General features: G+C 39.4%; 1 protein-coding gene across 3 annotated transcripts in view; it reads left to right on the forward strand.

Moving 5' to 3' along the window:
• Positions 1 to 21,714, forward strand: part of ANKRD28 (ankyrin repeat domain 28) — a 137,593-nt gene that overhangs the window by 88,519 nt on the left and 27,360 nt on the right. For all 3 annotated transcript variants that reach the window (XM_068404498.1, XM_068404497.1, XM_068404499.1), the window contains 6 exons: positions 9,942 to 10,084; positions 11,436 to 11,648; positions 17,725 to 17,803; positions 18,244 to 18,358; positions 18,786 to 18,868; positions 21,290 to 21,353. In XM_068404498.1, coding sequence (XP_068260599.1) covers positions 9,942 to 10,084; positions 11,436 to 11,648; positions 17,725 to 17,803; positions 18,244 to 18,358; positions 18,786 to 18,868; positions 21,290 to 21,353 — 697 coding nt within the window. The remainder of the gene's footprint in view (positions 1 to 9,941; positions 10,085 to 11,435; positions 11,649 to 17,724; positions 17,804 to 18,243; positions 18,359 to 18,785; positions 18,869 to 21,289; positions 21,354 to 21,714) is intronic.

The following is a 21,714-nucleotide window of genomic DNA, read 5'->3' on the forward strand; positions in this document are numbered from 1 at the left end:
TGGCAGAGAAGCCAGACAGTTGGGATCCCTGTCCAGAGATGGTGGTATTGATAAGGCGCTCGCAAGAAAGTCAAACACTATCAGTCTCTGGAGGCGACTCTTGTCAGCTGTAAAGAGCAGGTATCCCTATAAAGATGATGTTATGAGCCACCTAAGCAAATGGACCACTATAGAAAAAAGGTATTAACTACCTCAGAGAACTGGCTGTGCAAGAGATCATTTATAGACACCCACGGGACATTGTAGATCCTGTAAATCCTGATGAAGTGGAATGCAACCGATCCATGTTCCGGAAGGTTGTGAAGAATGCTCCACCAACACATACCCATACATTGTCAATATTAGTATGGGGAGAAGATGATATGGGCACGTCTACTGTGGGCGAAATTGGCTAACTGTATGCGACAGTATGAAGATAGTATTTCTTCCCCACTGCAGGCCCGTGTCTCGGCTGTGGAAAAAACTGACTAAGGAAAACAAGGACTCATTTAAACAACTGTCAGACAAACTGTCCAGGATCGAGAATAAACTTGACTCTCTACCTACACAGGCACGCGTTGCAGCTGTTAGGAGGAAACGCTCTCCTACAGGACCAGCTCAAAGGAAACGGAACACATCACGAGGTATCCTGTGGTTTGCCCTGCGTGGTTATGGGGAGGACATGAGCAGATGGCATGGACAACCTACCAGTACCCTACAGGCACGAGTACGTGAGTTGCAAGCTAAAAGAAATACCAGAGAGAATTTTTCTAGAAGGATGGCTGCTCTAGTTACCAGTGAGCAGGACCCCAGTCAGGGTAGATGGGCCTCAAATCATTTTTTCCCAAGCGTGAATAGGAGAAATGAAGGTCCAGTCCCTGTGAGCAGCACGAATCCATTTCTTAATTAGGGGGGCCCTGCCTCCAGCCAGGAGGAGGAGAGGGACAACCGAGTTCATTGGACTGTGTGGATTCGATGGCCTGGCACATCAAAACCACAAAGGTATCGAGCCTTGGTAGACACTGGTGCACAGTGCACCCTAATGCCATCGAATCATAAAGGGGCAGAACCTATCAGTATTTCAGGAGTAACAGGAGGATCTCAAGTGTTATCTGTATTGGAGGCCGAAGTGAGCCTAACTAAAAATGAATGGAAAAAGCACCCCATTGTGACTGGCCCAGATGCTCCGTGCATCCTTGGCATAGACTACCTCAAGAGAGGGTATTTCAAGGACCCAAAAGGCTATAGATGGGCCTTTGGTGTAGCAGCTGTAGAGACTGAGGACATTAAACAGCTGTCTACCTTGCCTGGCCTCTCAGAAGATCTTCTGTTGTGGGGTTGCTGAAGGTTGAAGAACAACAGGTGCCAATTGCTACTACCACGGTGCACCGACGACAATATCGCACCAATCGAGACTCGCTGATCCCCATTCATAAACTGATTAGACAATTAGAAAATCAAGGAGTGATTAGTAAGACTCGCTCACCCTTTAATAGTCCTATATGGCCAGTGCGAAAGTCTGATGGAGAATGGAGATTATCTGTGGACTATCGTGGCCTAAATGAAGTTATGCCACCGCTGAGTGCTGCTGTGCCAGACATGCTAGAACTTCAATACGAACTGGAGTCAAAGGCAGCCAGGTGGTACGCCACCATAGACATAGCTAATGCATTTTTCTCTATTCCCTTGGCACCAAAGTGCAGGCCACAGTTTGCTTTTACCTGGAGAGGTATCCAGTACACCTGGAATCGACTGCCCCAGGGGTGGAAACACAGTCCTACTATTTGCCACAGACTGATCCAGACTGCACTAGAAAAGGGTGGAGCTCCAGAACATCTGCAATACATTGATGACATCATTGTGTGGGGTGATACAGCAGCAGAAGTTTTTGACAAAGGGGAGAAAATCATCCAAATTCTTCTGACAGCTGGTTTTGCCATAAAAAGAGGCAAGGTCAAGGGGCCTGCCCGGGAGATCCAGTTTTTAGCGATTAAATGGCAAGATGGGCGTCGCCAGATCCCGATAGAGGTGATCAACAAAATAACAGCTATGTCCCCACCAACTAACAAAAAGGAAACACAAGCCTTCTTAGGCGTTGTGGGTTTCTGGAGAATGCATATTCCAGATTACAGCCAGATTGTACGCCCTCTTTATCAAGTGACCAGAAAGAAGAATGATTTTCAGTGGGGCCCTGAACAACAACAGGCTTTTGAACAGATTAAACAAGAGATTGTGCATGCAGTAGCCCTTGGACCAGTCCGTATGGGACAAGATGTTAAAAATGTGCTCTACACCGCAGCTGGGGACAATGGTCCTACCTGGAGCCTCTGGCAGCAAGTACCAGGGGAGACTCGAGGTCGACCCCTAGGATTTTGGAGTCGAGGATACAAGGGCTCCGAGGCCAATTACACCCCAACTGAAAAAGAGATACTGGCAGCATATGAAGGAGTTAGAGCTGCTTCAGAGGTAATTGGTACTGAAGCACAACTTCTCCTGGCACCCCGATTACCAGTACTAGGCTGGATGTTCAAGGGTAAGGTTCCCACTACCCATCATGCAACTGATGCTACATGGAGTAAATGGATTGCATTAATTACACAGAGGGCTCGAACAGGAAACCCTAATCGCCCAGGAATCTTAGAAGTGATCATGGACTGGCCAGAAGGCAAAGACTTCGGAATGCCACCAGAAAAGGAGGTGACACGTGCTGAAGAAGCCCCACCATATAATGAACTACCAGAGGATGAGAAGCAGTATGCCCTGTTCACCGATGGATCCTGCCGTCTTGTAGGAAAGCATTGGAAGTGGAAAGCTGCTGTATGGAGTCCCATATGACGAGTCACAGAAGCCACAGAAGGACAAGGTGAATCAAGTCAATTCGCAGAGGTAAAAGCCATTCAGCTGGCTTTAGACATTGCTGAATGAGAACAGTGGCCAAGGCTGTATCTTTATACTGACTCATGGATGGTGGCAAATGCCTTGTGGGGGTGGTTAAAGCAGTGGAAGCGAAGCAACTGGCAGCGTAAAGGTAAACCTATTTGGGCTGCTGAATTGTGGCAAGATATTGCTGCTCGGCTAGAGAAACTAGTCGTGAAGGTACGTCACGTAGATGCTCACGTACCTAAAAGTCGGGCAACTGAGGAACATCGAAACAACCAACAAGCGGATCAAGCTGCTAAAGTGTTCCAAATAGATTTGGACTGGGAACATAAAGGTGAACTATTTTTAGCTCGGTGGGCTCATGACACTTCAGGTCATCAAGGGAGAGATGCAACATACAGATGGGCTCGTGACCGAGGGGTGGACTTAACCATGGACTCTATTGCACGGGTTATCCATGATTGTGAAACATGCGCCGCAATTAAGCAAGCCAAACGGTTAAAACCTTTGTGGTATGGGGGGAGGTGGTTGAAATATAAATATGGGGAGGCCTGGCAAATTGACTATATCACACTCCCTCAAACCCACCAGGGGAAACGCTATGTGCTTACCGTGGTGGAGGCGACCACCGGATGGTTGGAAACATACTCTGTGCCCCATGTCACTGCCCGGAACACTATTCTGGGTCTTGAAAAGCAAATCTTGTGGGAGGAGTGGCTGACACACCGGAAGGCTGCGCAGCCATTCAGAGAGATCTGGACAGGCTGGAGAGTTGGGCGGGGAGAAATTTAATGAAATATAACAAGGGCAAGTGTAGAGTCCTGCATCTGGGCAAGAACAACCCCATGTACCAGTACAAGTTGGGGGCAGAGCTGTTGGAGACCAGTGTAGGGGAAAGGGACCTGGGGGTCCTAGTGGACAGCAGGATGACCATGAGCCAGCAATGTGCCCTTGTGGCCAAGAAGGCCAATGGCATCCTGGGGTGTATTAGAAGGGCTTTGGTTAGTAGGTCGAGAGAGGTTCTCCTCCCCCTCTACTCTGCCCTGGTGAGGCCGCATCTGGAGTATTGTGTCCAGTTCTGGGCCGGTCAGTTCAAGAAGGACAGGGAACTGCTAGAGAGAGTCCAGCGCAGAGCCACGAAGATGATTAAGGGAGTGGAACATCTCCCTTATGAGGAGAGGCTGAGGGAGCTGGGTCTCTTTAGCTTAGAGAAGAGGAGACTGAGGGGTGACCTCATTAATGTTTATAAATATGTAAAGGGCAAGTGTCATGAGGATGGAGCCAGGCTCTTCTCAGTGACATCCCTTGACAGGACAAGGGGCAATGGGTGCAAGCTGGAACACAGGAGGTTCCGCATAAATATGAGGAAAAACTTCTTTACGGTGAGGGTGACTGAACACTGGAACAGGCTGCCCAGAGAGGTTGTGGAGTCTCCTTCTCTGGAGACATTCAAAACCCGCCTGGACGCGTTCCTGTGTGATATGGTCTAGGCAATCCTGCCCCGGCAGGGGGATTGGACTAGATGATCTTTCGAGGTCCCTTCCAATCCCTAACATTCTGTGATTCTGTGATTCTGTGACACGGCACGCCAGAGAGAATTGAGTCGGACAATGGGACTCATTTCAAAAACAGTCTCATAGACAACTGGGCCAAAGAGCATGGCATCGAATGGGTATATCACATCCCCTATCATGCACCAGCCTCTGGGAAAATTGAACGGTATAATGGGCTGTTAAAAACTACCCTAAAAGCAATGGGGGGTGGAACCTTTAAAAACTGGGATAAATATTTGGCACAAGGTACCTGGTTAGTTAACACCAGGGGATCTATCAATCGAGCTGGCCCTGCTCAGTCAGACCTTCTACATACAGTAGAAGGAGATAAAGTCCCTGTGGTGCATGAAAGGAATCTGTTGGGAAAAACTGTCTGGATTCTTCCTGCTACGGGCAAAGGTAAACCCATTCGTGGGATTGCTTTTGCTCAGGGACCTGGATGTACTTGGTGGGTGATGTTGCAAGATGGTGAAGTCCGATGTGTCCCTGAAGGTGATCTGATTCTGGGTGAGACTACTTAATTCTGAACTGTATGTTGTTACTGCATAAGTGTCTTTCAGGTTAAGACAGTGGTGATGAGACCGGAGCTAGCTTCATCAAGTGGCATCCAGTAACCTCCTCGAGTCTGACATCTGTAACCTGCAACCCGTGGGCAAGAACCATGACAAAAGAGAGGCTGCTAGCCAGAGAGACTGCTGAGAGACTGCTAGCCAGATGGAAACCCACAATCCTGAACCAAATGAACTTAATGAACTTTTTGTATAGAGATGAATCATAAACTAGTGATATGTGTATATATTTTTGAAAATGAAAAGGTAGTGGTGATCTGAGTATGACGTGAATCGTATGGAATAAGGGGTGGAATGTCCTGGTTTGGCCCAAACCAGGCCAATTAGTCTTAGAGAAACCAAGGTCACTGCTAAATTCCTCACTGCTTATGAGTGAAGAGCCGAAGGGGGCTCGCACCTGCAGGGAGGAGCAGACAGGGCAGGTGACCCAAGATTGACCAACGAGGTATTCCATCCCATACACGTCATTCTCACTTTCCTATTTATCACTAACCCACTGCCTCCTGGAGGTGGGGCCCAGGAGGGAGGGGCCCTCCTGTCTCCCACTGATTGGTACCAGCTTTGCCAGTTTTCCAGTTAAAAGCCTGCAGGTGTGATGGCAGGGAGCTACTGCATTTTCTCCTCTGCCCGTGCTGGGGGGAGCAACTCTGCCTGAGGAGGATTTCCAAGCTCTCAGTCTTGGCTTTGTATATATTTGTATATATTTATATATATGATTATTTTTATTATTATTGTTATTATACTCTTTTTCATTATTATAGTTTATTAAAACTGTTTTAACTTTCCAACCCATAAGTCTCTCTCCCTTTTCCCTTTCCCTTTCTCTTGGGGGGGGGGAGAGGGTTAACAGAGAGCATCTGCCACCTGGTTAATAGCTGTCCCAGCTTTAAACCGTGACAGTGACTCATAGAAAATGCAGATTAAGAGATCTAGGCTGACACTGACAGTCATCTTGGCTTTGGCTAATCGCTGTGTTTCTAAGTAATTCACATGTAAGTGCTGATTGTATTTGTCATTGCAGAATATGTTGTATCTGTGCAGAAGCCAAAAAATGTAATGCCTATTTTAACTTCCAGAAAATGTCTAAAAATAACTTGAACACAAGCAACGTGTGTTGTATATGAGCAGTGAACAACTAAGTTTCAGTATCAATTTTGGGAAGAAGCCAGTTGAGATGATTCCATGGTCTTGATTGATATTCAGTATTTTAGCTTATTGCTTCATAATTTTATCCAGCCAAGGGAGAATAATAAAAGCAGTGACATCAGTATTGTATGAATCTGCATGCCTGGGAATTTCTTTGAAGATGAAATGGGGAAATAAGACTTCATTATATGCAACTTTTTGTTTCTGTTATGTTTTGATGATCTGCATTTTCCTAAATTTTAAATTCTCTATAAAATGCATATCTATATGCCTAAGATACCATCTTATAAAACTTGAGGAGAACAACAGTCAGGAAGACAACATGGTCCTATTCTTCATGGAAGCTTTTCTTTCAGAGGTGATCTAAAGATTTGAACATATTTATTCCAGTTGTAAGAGGAAAATACTACTTGGAATGACTGTATCGGTGAAAACCTTTATATGTAAGGTTTATAAAGGAGCACCTTGTATTTTTGACAAACGTTTAAGTTAATATACAAGGAGAGTAATTTCCATGCTGCCCCTTCTCTGAGTAAAACAAACTAATTTTACTTTATCTGATATCTAACCAAAAAATAAACACACATAAACCAGGAAATTACATTGACAGGACTCATTACATTGACATCTCTAAGTCTAGGATAACTCTGCCTTGGAGGTCTGATCTTAGGCAAAATGCCCCTCTATGCAGTTTGGTGTTAATGCTTATTGTTCTGAATGAGATAATTACTTATAAATAGGCATAATGCTTTGCAGTGTGTATGCATGGGGGGTGGATCTTAAAAACAGACTTAAGCTTGCTAATTAAACATTTCTCATCTGTGATTCAGTGGCATTGTGTATCTTACATAACCAAAAACCTTACCCTGAGTTTTGGGGGTTGATAATGAGCTGTTCATTGTATGAAATGTGCTTTGGTCCCAGTACTGAGAATTCTGGTCTTTACAAATGCAAAACCACACGTTTACAAAATTGGGCTTGTTTGTAAGATCTCAATGATTGTAAAATCGATCTTCTCACAAACACCTGTTTTCACACAAAAGTGGAATTTGAACTCTGTGTGAACTCTTCATTTGAAAATGAACTCTGTGTTTCCGGCAAATTTCACATTAGTCACGTGTCCCTGACAATACAGGTCTGAAATAATCTGATAGTAATGTAAAATAAGGCTATGAAATGTGAAAAAGAACAACAGGACCCTGTTGAGCTGTCTTCAGAGGAAGAGACTTGAATGTGCCAGTGCATTATGAAGTGATCGTCACAGCGTTAATACTCAAACTTATAATTTGAAGCTGTATGATACTGCACTTCAAATACTGATACCAGGACTTGAAACCAAGAAGTTAAAGAACAATCTTCATTATCGAGTCAGTGTTCTTGGCGATATTTTGTATTAGTATTTTGCAATCTACTTAAATATGCAAAGCCATGTCTGCTATGTCCAACCACTTTACTCAAGGTGATTATTTGCAAAATTTTGTTGAATGATACTTGTGCATGCGATGGCAGAGACAGAGATGTTTTCCGGCTTGTGCTCACCTAGAACAGAGAAAAGTCTTGGTTTTCATATAAGCTACATTTATTCCAATATTAGTTAGTGCTATTTCATAGGCTATTAACAGGAGACTCTGTTAATGAATAGTGTTTGGGTGGGAAAAATGTAATTTATCTGATGTTGATCAACCTAAATGTCCTTGCAGACAATAAAGTAGAAAAAGCTTTTAAAAGTCTTCAAACAAGGAAAAAAAAAACTGTGACATTCTTTCTCATAATTTAGAGCTATTTTATACTGCTCTGGTTGTTTGAAGAAAGCCTTAAAGCTTTTCCACCATATAAAACTGACTATAGGGAAAAAAAAAAAAGTAGCTACGTCAGTCTACTATAAATAACGTTCTAGGGTTATATCCATTGTTTCCCTTCCTTCCTGCCTTTCACCCAGCTCCATTGCTGTCCAGCTGCAATGCTGTGACTAAAATGGACTTTCATTCGTGCGTGTTAGCATCTCCCTCAGTGCATCAGGACATCTCCTCAGCGCTTCCCACTTCAAGTACCTTGCTCTTCTGTTTGAGTGTCTTCCACTGATTGCTGCTTGTGTTTTCAGTGCAGGTCAGGGATTTTTTTTTTTGTTTTTTTCCTCTCTTTAAAGTTTTTCTGCCACTGTTCAGTTCAGTGTGTCTCTTCCTTTCACTGCTTTCAATATCTTCTGTACTTCTGTCTCTCATATAGGGCTTGTTTTCATTCTTGTCCCCATTATATTTGGGTCAGAAGATGAATATCATGTTTACATTTCTCTTTCTCTTCTTTCCTACAATACTGAAGTAATTCAGAAGTGAAATATTGCAGCACTTCACATTGCACTGGTAAACTCTGTATGTTTCTGATTGGTATAGCTTGGTGAAGGGTCATTTTGTATGTTGTTGGGCATGCAGCATAAAATAGGTATCATGGTGACCGAATGTTTATCAGAACAGCTTTGTATTCCTTTGGGTAGACACTTCCTATTCAAACTTCTGCAAATTCTCTTAGTCATTGAAAAAGCAAAGACCCTCACTTTTTATGAAGCACTTAAACTGAAGGCTGGATTTAATCCTTTTTACTTACGTGTTTGATTGAGTAGGTGTAAGTATTCGGTGTGCCCCTCGCCACTTTTTTTAACTAAGGTAAGGGTGTCACTTGAAAGGTAAAAGGAAGAATCCCGCATCTGTCTGTAGGGGTCATTTACGAAGGTAAAGCGCTAAATCTGTCGTGGTCTATTTAACTGAAGTGTGCTCCTTTATTCTGACGCTTTGTCATGATTATCTATGTGTTTTCAGTGATTCACTTGTTTGGCAGTTAATTATCAACTGAGCAAGAATGACAGATCTTTTTTTTTGGATACCCCATTTTCATAGCTTTTCTCTTAGTGTGCAATGTCACAACTGCATGCAACAAGTGGGGGAGCGCGCGGGCATGGTGAAGGAGAAAGCTGGATTGCCTTTTGCAGCAGTGGTGCACTGTTGGGGCCCCTGGCCCAGCCACAAAGCTGGCACTGAGAGTGACTGTCCGCTACTTCAGGGTGGGCTCCCTGCCCTCCCGTCCCTTTTCCACCCGCTTACCTGGAACTTACCCTGGGTCATCCCTTCCCCACAATCCCACTCGACTTTTACTCTTCTCCCAGTGACTTAGGAGAATAGTTGATGCTTTCAGAAGGCTACAGTTCCTCAAAGGCTTGAGTCAGTTGTGAAAACAGAGCTTTACTAAATCCTGTGTGATTTGCGTCAACATTTTAAAGGCTTTGCAAGTAAAGGAAGTTGGATTGGGGGGGGGATATATTTTTATTTAAAAATAGAATATTTTCTTCTTTTCAAGTTTGTGTAATTTTTTCAAAGTTTATGCTGAAGGTGTTAATGGGCAGTTGAGGTGAAGGTGGAATACTGACAGTCACATTCTCTCTCAAGTTGTTAACAGAAATTTGCAGTAAATGTTTAATAATTACAAAGTAATTTCGCCTCTGTAGTTCTCAAATCTTCCCAAAAAATCCTTCTGTGTAAGCAGAAGGCAAGATTTTTTTTTTTAATATACAAGATTTTTGCAATATAAATACTGTGATTATTGGAGGGGGTATGTAGAAATACTCTCTTCTGGAGATAAATGTTATGTTGCTTTTATAGTTCATGATACAATTAGAATACAAGAACAATTCTTTATTTTCCAGATTAGGTCCAAATGAATAATGTCTTGTTCATGTAATAACAATTGTACAATTATTAAGTTTGTAAACTTGTGCTGGTTAATATAAAATGCGGCTTCATTCTTTTTGTCTTTATTCTTTTAGGTCATATTGAAGTTGTGAAATTACTTGTGGCCCACGGAGCTGAAGTGACATGCAAAGACAAGAAATCGTATACACCCTTACATGCTGCAGCATCTAGTGGGATGATCAGTGTAGTTAAATATCTTCTAGACCTTGGAGTTGATGTAAGGAAGAATAAAACAAAGTGATACGTATTTTTTTTGTTGTTTGAAATGTTCTTCTTAGTATTGTAGCGCACTGTGTATTTAGGGGCAGGTTATGATATAGTGAAAATAGTATTTCTAAAGATCTTCATTCACATGCTTTTTTTGTTATAAAACGTCATTCCCCCAAGTAACTTAAGAGCCTTGCAGATTTTGCACAATTATTTGGAAATAAATTTGTATTTAGTAGTTTTTGTGTTCATTTGGTATTTTTTACTCTTAGTTCATTGGACTGGAACTCAGGAAATAGGAATTCCGTTCCTAGCTTTGCCACACAATCCTTTTTGAACTGCAGGAAATTAAAGTCTTTTGCTTCAGGTATTTGTAAAATATAGATGTTACTGACTTTTTTACACCACATAAGTTCTGGGAGATACTAAAAATTGTGAGAAACTTCAATACTACAGTAAGGAAGGCCATATTAATATTGAAATGCAAAATAAATTAAAAGGCTGTACGGTACTTGCATGTAGTAAGTGTATTAACAACAAACTGTGAAACTGTGTAAGAAATCTGCATTGTGCATCACATTTTAGTCTTACAAGGCTGGAGAATGCTGCCAAAGTTCTGTCTTGAGAAGTAGATCAGAATTCAGTATCATGTCGTGCACAACAACAAATTCTACTTCTATATGTGCCCCCTCTCAAAAAAAAAATTAAAAAAAGGAGGAAATATATACTTTTGAGTCGTTTGGTTTAGAGATCATTTGACATTTTCTAACCTGGATACCTAAACAGCGGCATGTCTCATAATTCATTAGCGAAGTGTATGATTGTATTGTAGAAGTAGTTCATAACTAAAATTCCTCTTACACTCAGAACCTACAGGTCCTCAGTAACATTGAAAAGTCCGCCTGTGTGTGTATACGCTTGCTACATCTAGGAGTTCTAAATCTAAATGCCTAAAGCTTATTTTAGGGAGAATCAGTCCCTTTGACCTCTGTTTTTAACAGAAACCCGCAAATGCCGTTGAAAAGTGATCGAGGTCTGTACTGTGCTTAGTCTGTAGTGTCTGTGCAAATTGCATTTTTTCCATATGTATGTTCTGTCAAGTTGCATACTGCATACAGGAAACTGGTGTGGAGACAATTGGAGGAGGTTGGCTCACTTGTAAAGCAATTGTTCTCTTCCCCGGTACACACTTATCGATCAAAGCACTACATCCAGAACTTGCTTTTAATGTCTGGTTTTTAAGAGTTCCGGAACGTAATGAAGTTGTCTCATGACATGAGATTTTTCTTTGTCATAATTAAATGCTGCATTAATACAGGTGTTTGCCTACTAACTAATCTTGGGGCTTTTTTCTCTGATAGATGAATGAACCAAATGCCTATGGAAATACTCCCCTCCACGTAGCTTGCTACAACGGGCAAGATGTTGTAGTGAATGAACTCATAGACTGCGGTGCTAATGTAAATCAAATGAATGAGAAGGGTTTTACACCTTTGCACTTTGCTGCTGCATCAACACATGGAGCATTGTGTTTAGAGCTTTTGGTCTGTAACGGAGCAGATGTAAATATAAAGGTAGGTGAAGCTAAAGCCATCCATTCACTCTTAAAGATGCGGTGCATCTTTATCAGAGGTGATTTTTCAAAATCATTGTTACGATAATGTTTGGAAGTTCCCACTGATTGATGGAGTACTTCTGTGAAAAACACTATAGAAAAAATAAGCCAGCGTGTTGCTTCAAGGAGCTTGATCTGAATCTGAAAACCTCAATGGGATGCAGTAAATAGCCCAAAAGGATAAAGAAGAAAGATGACAATACTGTCTTGATTATATTTAAATGTCAGAATTACACATAATTTGTCTTCCCTAGTCTATCCATATGAGTAAGAGCAAATCATACGGGAAAATGCAAAAGAACATGTTTTTCTTGTAAATAAGCAGCATTAACGAAATCAAGGATGTTTCAGAGAAATGTGTGTGAACAGGCTAATTGCTGGAGCAGTTGAAGAGCGGATAATGTAAGATCCTAAAATCTAATTAATAAGGGAGAGTTGTGAAGAGTGTATTAAAAATACAAAGGTAAGTAGATCAGGCAAATGAAAAGTCTTAGAACTGTTTTTTTAATTACTCCAGCAAAACTTAGTGAGTAGAGTCAGTATATGTTTTACATCTCTACTTGGTCACAAGTCTTTGGCTGCAGAATATTCCTTAGAATTCAGTCTCAGTGTAGGCAGAATTTCTAATCCACACAAACATAAAAGCAGACTATAACCTTATCTTTTACTATCTTCTCAAGTGTGTACGGTAAGGTCTTGAGATGTGAGAGAGAGATGTGAAACCTTCTGGTTTTTATTAAGTTGATTTTTTACTCTAGTAATGAAAACTTAACTATGTTCAGTAATATTCAGTGGCAGTATCTGGTGTTTTGGCAGGTTTCAGGCTGGGGGAAGTGGGAAATGGGTATGTGGAATGAAGAGTCCAAGTGTTCCTCTTACAAAATATCTAATTGCCTCTACTGTTGCCCACATGTGGTAGGAAGAGAATTGTCTGTCCTTTTGTTTCTTAAATAAATAAGTCTGTTTTAATAGAGTTATGCCTGAATTTCAGCACAGTCTGGATAAGAGATGAACATCTCTGTTAAAAATCATGGGGTTTTTGGCTCACTTTGTGTAAGATATTCACACTGAATTTTCAGCTAACTAATTCTAAAATACAATTTTGTATCTATTGTTAGTATAAAATCCCTAGCCCACTGAAAATTTGGGAATAACTTAAAAATCATCTATTTGATGTGGAAAAATCTTAGATGTATGTTACTGCTCACTTTTACATATATTTAAACATGCAGCTCGTTTAATGAAAATGTACTTAAACTCAGTTGTGGAAAAATGAATCATCAAAGTGCCCTGGAGATGTAAGGAGCTGTGCTACAGGGTTTATTGCCAACTTGTCCTAAAATGCATGGGTCACAGTCCATTTATTTTTGTTGCCAGCTTTCTGCTCTGCATCATGTCCCAGACTGGCTATGACTGAGGGTTTAGCCTTACAGGAGTGACTTCTGCCCTACATTCTTGAAACATCGTTTCTCAGTAATGTATGTTGTGTCATTAAAATAATCCCACAGTGTTACATAGAGTAATGATTATGTACGTATGTTACTTATACAAATAAGAACAAAAGAGAAACATAAATACTACCAAGTAAAGAATTACTGCTTTCCTGTATGCTGGGTTGCAAGGATTCGTTACTTTGTGCATATTTCTGATTTAGAAAAAAGAAGTGGGGAGGGTTTAATTTCAGAAAGCTGTGCAGCAAGTAATGGTGGTTGGGGTTTTTTTTGCTATTCATTTTCAAATACACCTTAATTGTAGGTTAGGAATGAAAATGAAAAACTTCTAACATTCTATTGGGATAATTAAACATTGTTAAAGATTACTATAATCTTTATGTTTGAGCTTAAAATAAGAATCTTTGTTTTACATATGGTATACACCGTAGATACTGACTACATTTAGTCAGTTATAACACTAAGTAACCTTAGAAATTGTGCAAAAAATGCGTAATATCTTCAAAGTGACTGGCAAAGTTCCTGCCTTCTTTGAAGTTTATAATGTGAGTGAACTTTTGTTCGGAGGTGACAAAAGATGTTTTAAGACCAGAGAGATGTACTGTTGCCTTCCTTCCCATTCAATTTTAAGTTATGGGATCCAAAGTATAGATTTGTTGGTTTCTGTAACTTAAAAAAGAAGAAAAATCCTTAGGAGATTTAGTATGGGTAAACCCAGGTTTTCTCTTAAGCTTAGGCTGAGATGACAGAATCTTTTTTTTCTGAAACATGATAGTGATGGGGCTGGGAAATGCAGCCTGAAGTATATCAGAGAGCTGAGAATTTCATCAGAAGTCTAAGATTAGTAAAGATTTGGCTACTGAAGTTAGCCTGCTTCAGAAGAAAATGTCTTTACAGTGGAAAGGGTTAGTAGGTTTAGCTATAGGTTGGCTGTAATTAGAATGTGTTGATTCAGTAAGTATCAAAACTGTTAAGTGCAAAATTAAGCAAGTAAAGTTGTGCAGGAATTTTAAGCGATTATAGCTTGAAAACAGCATTTATCCCGTTTCCGCACCGTGTGTCTCAGTTGTAATTCTGTTAATAGCATTTCTGGGGATTTATACCGGTATGACTGAATTTGGCCTGTGAAATTGCATCTGAAGGTATGAACAGCAAGTGAATTTACCACTTGCGCTGTTGAAAAGCGCAAGAACTGAGGCAGGAGAAAATCCTTTCCAAGTCAACTTCTGCTTTCCTGGAAAGGCCTATGAGGATAAATCTTGGATTTAATCAGAACAATGCCTAAAAATTAGCAAAGGGAAATTGAATTAGAATATGTTGTGTAGCTAAGGATAATTTGTAGAATTAAAACGGGATGCTTTTAGAGCATTCTTACTAAGTATTTATTGAAAGCAAGCTCTTGATGGCAGATGGAGGGTAAGTGCTTGTGCATATCTCTGAGTGCTGGCCTCATCTCAAGAAGGGAATAGGTATCAGTAGATAATAGAACAGTAGAAATATGTTATATGTGTTTTATAACCTCTGTAGGCAGAGGACATCATTTCATACTTGTTTTTGTAGCCTTGTCAGTGTCCATATAGTACTGTAGAACAGTGAATCCTGTTAAGTATTGCTCATTACTGCAGCACTCTCTTCTCACTATTCAGGATTTCCATGCATGGAAGAACATGAGTCCGTAATGGGACAGTATTAATTATTTGATGAGCCCCCTTGCTGCTTGAAAATTTAGTGACCTAAATAGAAAAAGTATTTTAATTCCATTGGTGATACTAGAACATAAGAATTGTTGCTAGGGGGAGATTTCACTTGGAGTAATACTGGGGCATGACAGACCCGCATTTCCCCTGACCCTCAGTAAAGCTCAGTAGTCTGAGTACAGTTAATATCTGAGTAATCACTTGATAGAACACCTTGTGCTGTGTGTTAATTCTTTCTATCTAATAGCAATTACTGTTCTTAGCAACTTTCGTGTGATCCTAAGTATTTAGTGGATATGTTTTTTTTCTCTAGTGATAGAGGAGATCTGGGTGATTTCTTTCCTATTACCGCACTTAATTGAGTTTCAGTGAAGACAACAAAAGTTATCATTAGCCCATAGCTATTCTATCATGTGCTCTAATCCTATCTGATCTCGTAAAATCAGACAGCTGTAGCTAACTTAATATTTAGATAGAAGACTTTAAAGGCATAAAAAAAGGAAACTGAAGCCAAAGTTTTGAAGATACCTCCTTGCTTATGCCATCCAGCCTTCTCGCAGCTCAGGAAACAGTACTTTGCTTGATAAATAGAGCATTGCTGTTTCGTTGCTTAAAGAACTCTTTGGCTACTGGTTCTGATTCTGTATATCCTTCCCTAGTGACAATGTCTAAGAAGGGAATTCTGAATGTGATCCTATACCTAGCATGGAAATTATCACCTTCCTTTAATTTTATACCTGTTCTATGTTTGTATGTTGATAGGCAATTGTGTGTTATGTTATTCCTGGGTTGCAAAGGAACCCGAGACTGTTAGACTGGAGAGAGGCACTGTGGATAATCAAATCCATTGTCTTAGAAATGTACATTAAGTGCATTTTTAAGTAAATTTGAGCAGAGTAAATCTAAAAATCCGTTATTGACTGTACTGTGGTTTTTCATTTACAACTGTAAAATTATTTTGTAGCTTATTTTGCTGTCCTTTGCAAGATCTTACTCAAGTTGTTTTGTCAGGGTTCTCACTTGACCACCATGCTCCTTAGTTTCTAGTACTCTCCTTAGAGATACAGATTTAGCATATCTGAGCCAGTGAGATTGCAGGCTTCTGTATCTGGGCCCTTAAATTCTTCTGCCTGTTACTTCACTAATTTATTTCCTTACTTGCTCTAAGTTTCCCCCTTTAAATTTTAGAATGTTAATTACCAGAACAGCTTTTGGTCACTCATTCCAACTAAGCTTATTTGATATGATCATTTTTCTTTAAATTAATTGATTCTTCAGTATAAAGACATAGAAAAGTGAGAGAAAGAGACACCAGATGTGTGACAATTGTTTTAAAATAGGAAAATAATTGGACACAGAGAATATTAATGGTTGGATAAAGAGAGTAGAACTAAACCATGGGGAGAAAGATGAAAGGTAGACATCAGAAGAAAATTGTCTTTGTAAGAAACTTGGAGCATGGAGATTGCTTGGGGAATTCATCACTTACGACGTGTTTATTTGGCCTTTTCTTAAGGCCTCCAGTGACAGAAGTAAGATCAGTTGTCCAATTCCTGAAGTGGATTTCAACCCCATTTTCTGTGTTTCTTTGCATCTGCTATGGATATGTGGATGTGTCTTTTGGATTATTTATGGTCAAAGAAATCTTCTAGCTGAAACATCTGGAGATGACTGTCATTATCAAGTGTTTTATTTCTTTCAGTCTAGGTCTGAAAAGACAATGTTTCCCATAATTGCATTGTTCTAGGTGGCATCTGCTGCTCTGTACAGTGACACAACTAAAAATTCCACATCCAGCTCTGTCTAAAAGGGTCTCCAGCAGACTTTCAGTAACACATCCGTAGAAGCTTTGCCATGTGGTTCCAAAGGAAGAGTAAAGATGGGAAGACACTTTTGCACATGACAGCAGTTTGTGATATTTCAATACATACGTTCATATCGTATGTTCCCCTTACTGTCTTTGTCTTTTTTAAATTTGTATTTTGTGAACACTTGATACCCTTCAAAGCCAACATTTAAAATTTAAAGATGTGGTATGCATGTGCATCCAAGACTGCTTTTGTTTTCTGTGAGTGTCATGTTTGCAATTTTTTGTGTGCATATGTAGAAACTTTTTCTGTAGTGAAGCTTTCCTGTTACCTATGATAAAGTACAGAAAAAAAATAATCCTAAAGTAATAAGAACAGAAAAAAATGGTTTTGTAAGTGCATTGAGATTGTGCTGTTAAAAATTGAAATTACCTTATACGTGACTGTTGGCCTACTTGAAGGACATCTTTACTGGATGAATGACTAAGTGCACATTTGATATGTATGTCAAACGTATAGTACCAGTTATGGTTGAATAGTTCTACCCTAGGATTACTTGTGGTTTATGATAAATTGCTTACAAGTATCACTTTACAGAAATTTTCATCAAACACATGAGCTTTTTAACGTGTTGTCTTCTATATAATGTGTAAACCTCTATAGTAAATACAGCTATTTTCTTTCAAGAAACAATTTAAAGCAGCATTGTTTTGTTTTAGACTCGAGCGGGGAGAGAGTTGGACATAGGCTTGTTGCTAAAGTTGTGTGCTGTCATCATCCTCTTGAGAGTGATTTATCCTAAAGGCGTAACTGTGAGTGAGTGGGCATCACTGAGTTGTCACTCGCAGCTGGAAGAGTGATTAAGAGCAGCTCTTCTGGAAAGCTTGCCATGTCATGGTGACTTGTCACTGCCAGCATCCGTCTTGCAGAAGTTCATAGAAACAATTTAAAGGAGGGCATAGAGGGGAGAGAATAAAGTAAAAGAATGTCCTTTGTCTTTCTTTTTTTTGTCAGTTCAGATGGGTTACTATTACTGGCCATAAGTAAACAGTGGGGTGGTTTTTTTTTTTCTTTTCCAGAGTAAAGATGGGAAAACACCTTTGCACATGACAGCGATCCATGGTAGATTTTCAAGATCTCAAACCATCATTCAAAATGGTAAAAAGGGGGAGGGAGTAGTTTTGTCATCAGCTTTCCAGTATTATGAATATTTTCCTCCTCTTGTATTGATAACAATGAATTTTTTTTTTCGTATCCAGTAGTAGTTCAGTTAATGGTGGAGTCTGGCGTATCTGCTTATAAAGTTTGTTACATTGAAGAACCGTTTATTTGTCAGACTGCAGGAAAAAATACTAATTTCTCTTCCATAACACAGGTCGCAGAAAGTTTGTCCCATATGGTTACATAATAAAATGCTTCTCTCTATTTTGCTTGTTATTAATACTAAATACTACTGAAAGCTGTATAGATTTCAAATCCAAAGTAGTCATGCACAGACAATTATTAACGTTGCTTAAATTGTAATCAGTGCTGTTTTTCTAACAAAAGTATCTGTGTGCCTACATATATTCTCACTTAGTAATTACTTTTTATTATAGGAGCTGAAATAGACTGTGAAGATAAGAATGGAAATACTCCTTTGCACATAGCAGCTAGATATGGCCATGAGCTATTAATCAACACTCTGATTACGAGTGGTGCTGACACTGCAAAGTAGGTAACTTTACTGACATGAATGCAAGCTGAGAGAATTTAGAAATGTATTTATTAGATTAACAAGACTAGTATGATTTTTTTAATATCATCTTCAACTTGAAATAGGAAATACTTTGTGTATTATCCTGTACTGTACTTTTAAGTAGCTACTCAGTACATCGCAGTTTGTACAGAAAGAAAGAGAAATAGATTTTCCTCTAATGTATTTGAAGTAAAAGCTCTGCAAGTTTTAATAGGCTGTTGCACTGACTTAATGCATCCTGCTAGCTTGTAAGAGTGTTCAATATGTGAAGTTTTCCTAAGGCTCAGTATTCTAATTAAGTGGTTTGCTGAATCCACCATGCATGTGCACTTTGGCACACAGTCATGTTTGTTTTATTTTAATTGTAATGAAACTGTGATACCTGATTATGGTGTATCTTAGGCGGGGTATACATGGGATGTTTCCTCTCCATTTGGCAGCATTAAGTGGATTTTCAGACTGCTGCAGAAAGCTCCTCTCATCAGGTAGGATATTCTTTAAAAATCTTACGGCTGCTTTGTACTTTGTTTTTTATTCCATAGAACAGCTTTTAATTAAGTCTTAATTTAGTAATACATTAAAATCTTTATAGTTTACTAGTAGTCTGCGGCCAGTGCTTGTTTTTTTAATGGACAGTCCATAGTTAAAGTGAATGCAAACTTTTATGGAAGTAATTTTTTAAAAAAAAAAAATCATCCAAATTGAAATAATGTGTCTGTAACTTTTTAAATGTTGTGTTTGTGCATTTTAAGTTGGCCGTAGAGGTGGGATGACTGATTCAGACCATAATGCAACTTCAAGGAGAAAGACTAATGTTCTCTTAAATGACTTCGTGGAGCATCCTCCATTTCCCTTCCATGATGTCTTTAGCTTAATGCAGATGGGTCTATTCCTATCTATTCCTGTAGCGGGCACCTAATAGCTCCGAAGACTCTCTGGACTGCTGCATTAAGAAACCGTTGCATGGGTGGTTTATTGTTAATTAAATGCAACCCGAACTGTACTTTGCTTTCATTGTTTGATTCCTCCCTGAAGCTGTGGAGGGTTGTAAGGTTATTACTTCCCTTGTTATCCAGAGTCTGCTCTGGTGTGAATTCTGAGCTCTTTGAGCCATTGCAATTCTGAGAAAGGAGATTTGTCCGAAGAATTGTGGAAGCTTCAGGAACAGAAGAAGAAGAAACTAAATAGTTCTACAGTAATCTGAAGGCACTTCATGTTTTTTTAAAAAAATAAAAGTGGGGGCAGAGGGTTGGGAAAAAGGAAGAGTAAGAAGTTGCTTCCCCAGCTTTATATTGTCTGCTAGGGAAGCCTGGGAGAAGAATTAAAGGAGTATAACTAAAACTACCACCGGTAAGGCCTTTTGTTTCACTGTCATGTCATGGACAAGCTTGCAAGGATTTGCTCCAGGAAAGAACTGTCCTGTAGTTGACTGTATTTCAATTGAATGCTTTCAAAATGAGGAATACTCTGGCTCTTTCTCCTTTCTGCACATGGCGCTGTGCTGGCTATGCCCTTACTGGAGATTCAGTATGGCACCGGAATCCCTGCAGAAGACTTGCAGGTGGTTTCTGTGACTTTTACATGAGCTGAGCAAACTTGGACGTAAATCTAGCCTGGAGCAGATAAGGACTTGAAGAGTATGTTCAGCCTTCAGACTGGAAAGACTAGATACTGCTAACAGCTTATTAGTACATGCTTTTGGTGGGGGGATTGGTATCTGCAGGCTATGTGCCCTTTTGGTTTTGTGAAGAAGAGTCTCATTTATGTAAATTAAGCAGCTCTGATTTTTAAAATCATTAGTATTCATGTACAGACCTTAAAATAAAAGTTCGCCAATCTGCCTTGTCCCAGTACTGAATGACATTTAAGTGGTTAGTGGTGTTAGACATGCAACCTAGGAATGTGGAAAGGTATCAAAGACTACTTTTCAAATCAGATTGGTAAACTATCTTAAATTGTTTACTGTATATTGAAGTGGGAGGAGAAAGTAGTGGCACATACAAAACCTATGTTTTGAGGGATATGGAGTAGGAAAACAGTCTTGAATAGTAGTACTCTTGAATAACACATCCTGTGTTGTGCACTATTTATTGTTGTTGAACAATTCTTAAAAAGGAAAAAAAAAAAAAATTACATTCCCAGGCAAAAGTGCCGAAGCTGGAGATGTAATGAGTAGGTTTTGTTACACAAGAGCAAGACTTCTAGGAGAATATAGTAGTGTTCTCAAACAAAAAATGTAGCTTTGAAACCTAATTTAAGTAGTGATCTTCATGTCAAAGTATATGGTTAGATATGGAATTGCACAGTTAAAGTTTGTGATCTCAAATTTGAAGTTCCATGGTTCACACATTTTCAGAATAGGAAACTACAGTGTTCTCTGAAGGGCTCTTCTGTAAGTAATTGCTACTTACAGCCATCACTCCAGCTTAACAAAGTTCTTTCTCTTGGACTAAAGAGCTAAACTCAAGGATGAAATTTAAGTAGCTTCTGGATTTAGTAATGCTGACATCCCCCTCTTTATTAAATTAAAAAAAAATGTCTGCATAGCACTGATAAATTCTAGCATATTCTTAGATTTTCCTATTACCTTCATATATTTTATATTCCAATACTAAATTACACAGAAATATTAGGAGGCAAATAGGATAGGAAAGAATATAGCCTCTTGCATCAGTGCAGCTAATTATCTTTTACCTTATCCCATTCAGTTTTACTTGAAATGCCTGATTTTCAAAATATTACGAATAGCAAGGATGTGTTTCAAATGAAGTAAATTTTCAGTGCTTAAGTGCTTTTTTTCAAATAGCTGTTAAGTTTGCTTAGCAAGCATTTCTCTTAAGAGTAGATGAGAGCAGTTTTGTTAAAGGTGGTGTTACAAATGATTTTACAAAATACTTGATTTGTAGGTTTTGACATTGATACCCCAGATGACTTTGGCAGGACTTGTCTTCATGCAGCTGCAGCTGGAGGGTATGTAAAAAAGCATTCATACTTCGATATTTAGTGTTCTTCTTTCAATTGTTGATCATTCCTGTTCTTTTTTTATTATTTCCTCTCTGTGTTTTTCCTGCCCTCTCCCCTTGGAATTTATGTAAACATGAAAATCATTTCAAGATGGATTCTCTACAAGCAATAAAAATAAATTAAATATTCAGCTCAATAAATAATTATTGGAGTACAGTGTCCAAGTATCATCAGCTTTACCTGAGGTTTATGCTTGGGGATGAACTGAATTTTATTTTAAATTCCCATGGATGATATGAGTTTTAGAAATTACAGCAAAGATGGCATGCCCAGCTAAGATCACTGTAGGACATGAGGTGGAGAACAA

This window comes from Nyctibius grandis, chromosome 7 (genome assembly GCF_013368605.1).
Source record: "Nyctibius grandis isolate bNycGra1 chromosome 7, bNycGra1.pri, whole genome shotgun sequence".
NCBI classification, from domain to species: domain Eukaryota; kingdom Metazoa; phylum Chordata; class Aves; order Nyctibiiformes; family Nyctibiidae; genus Nyctibius; species Nyctibius grandis.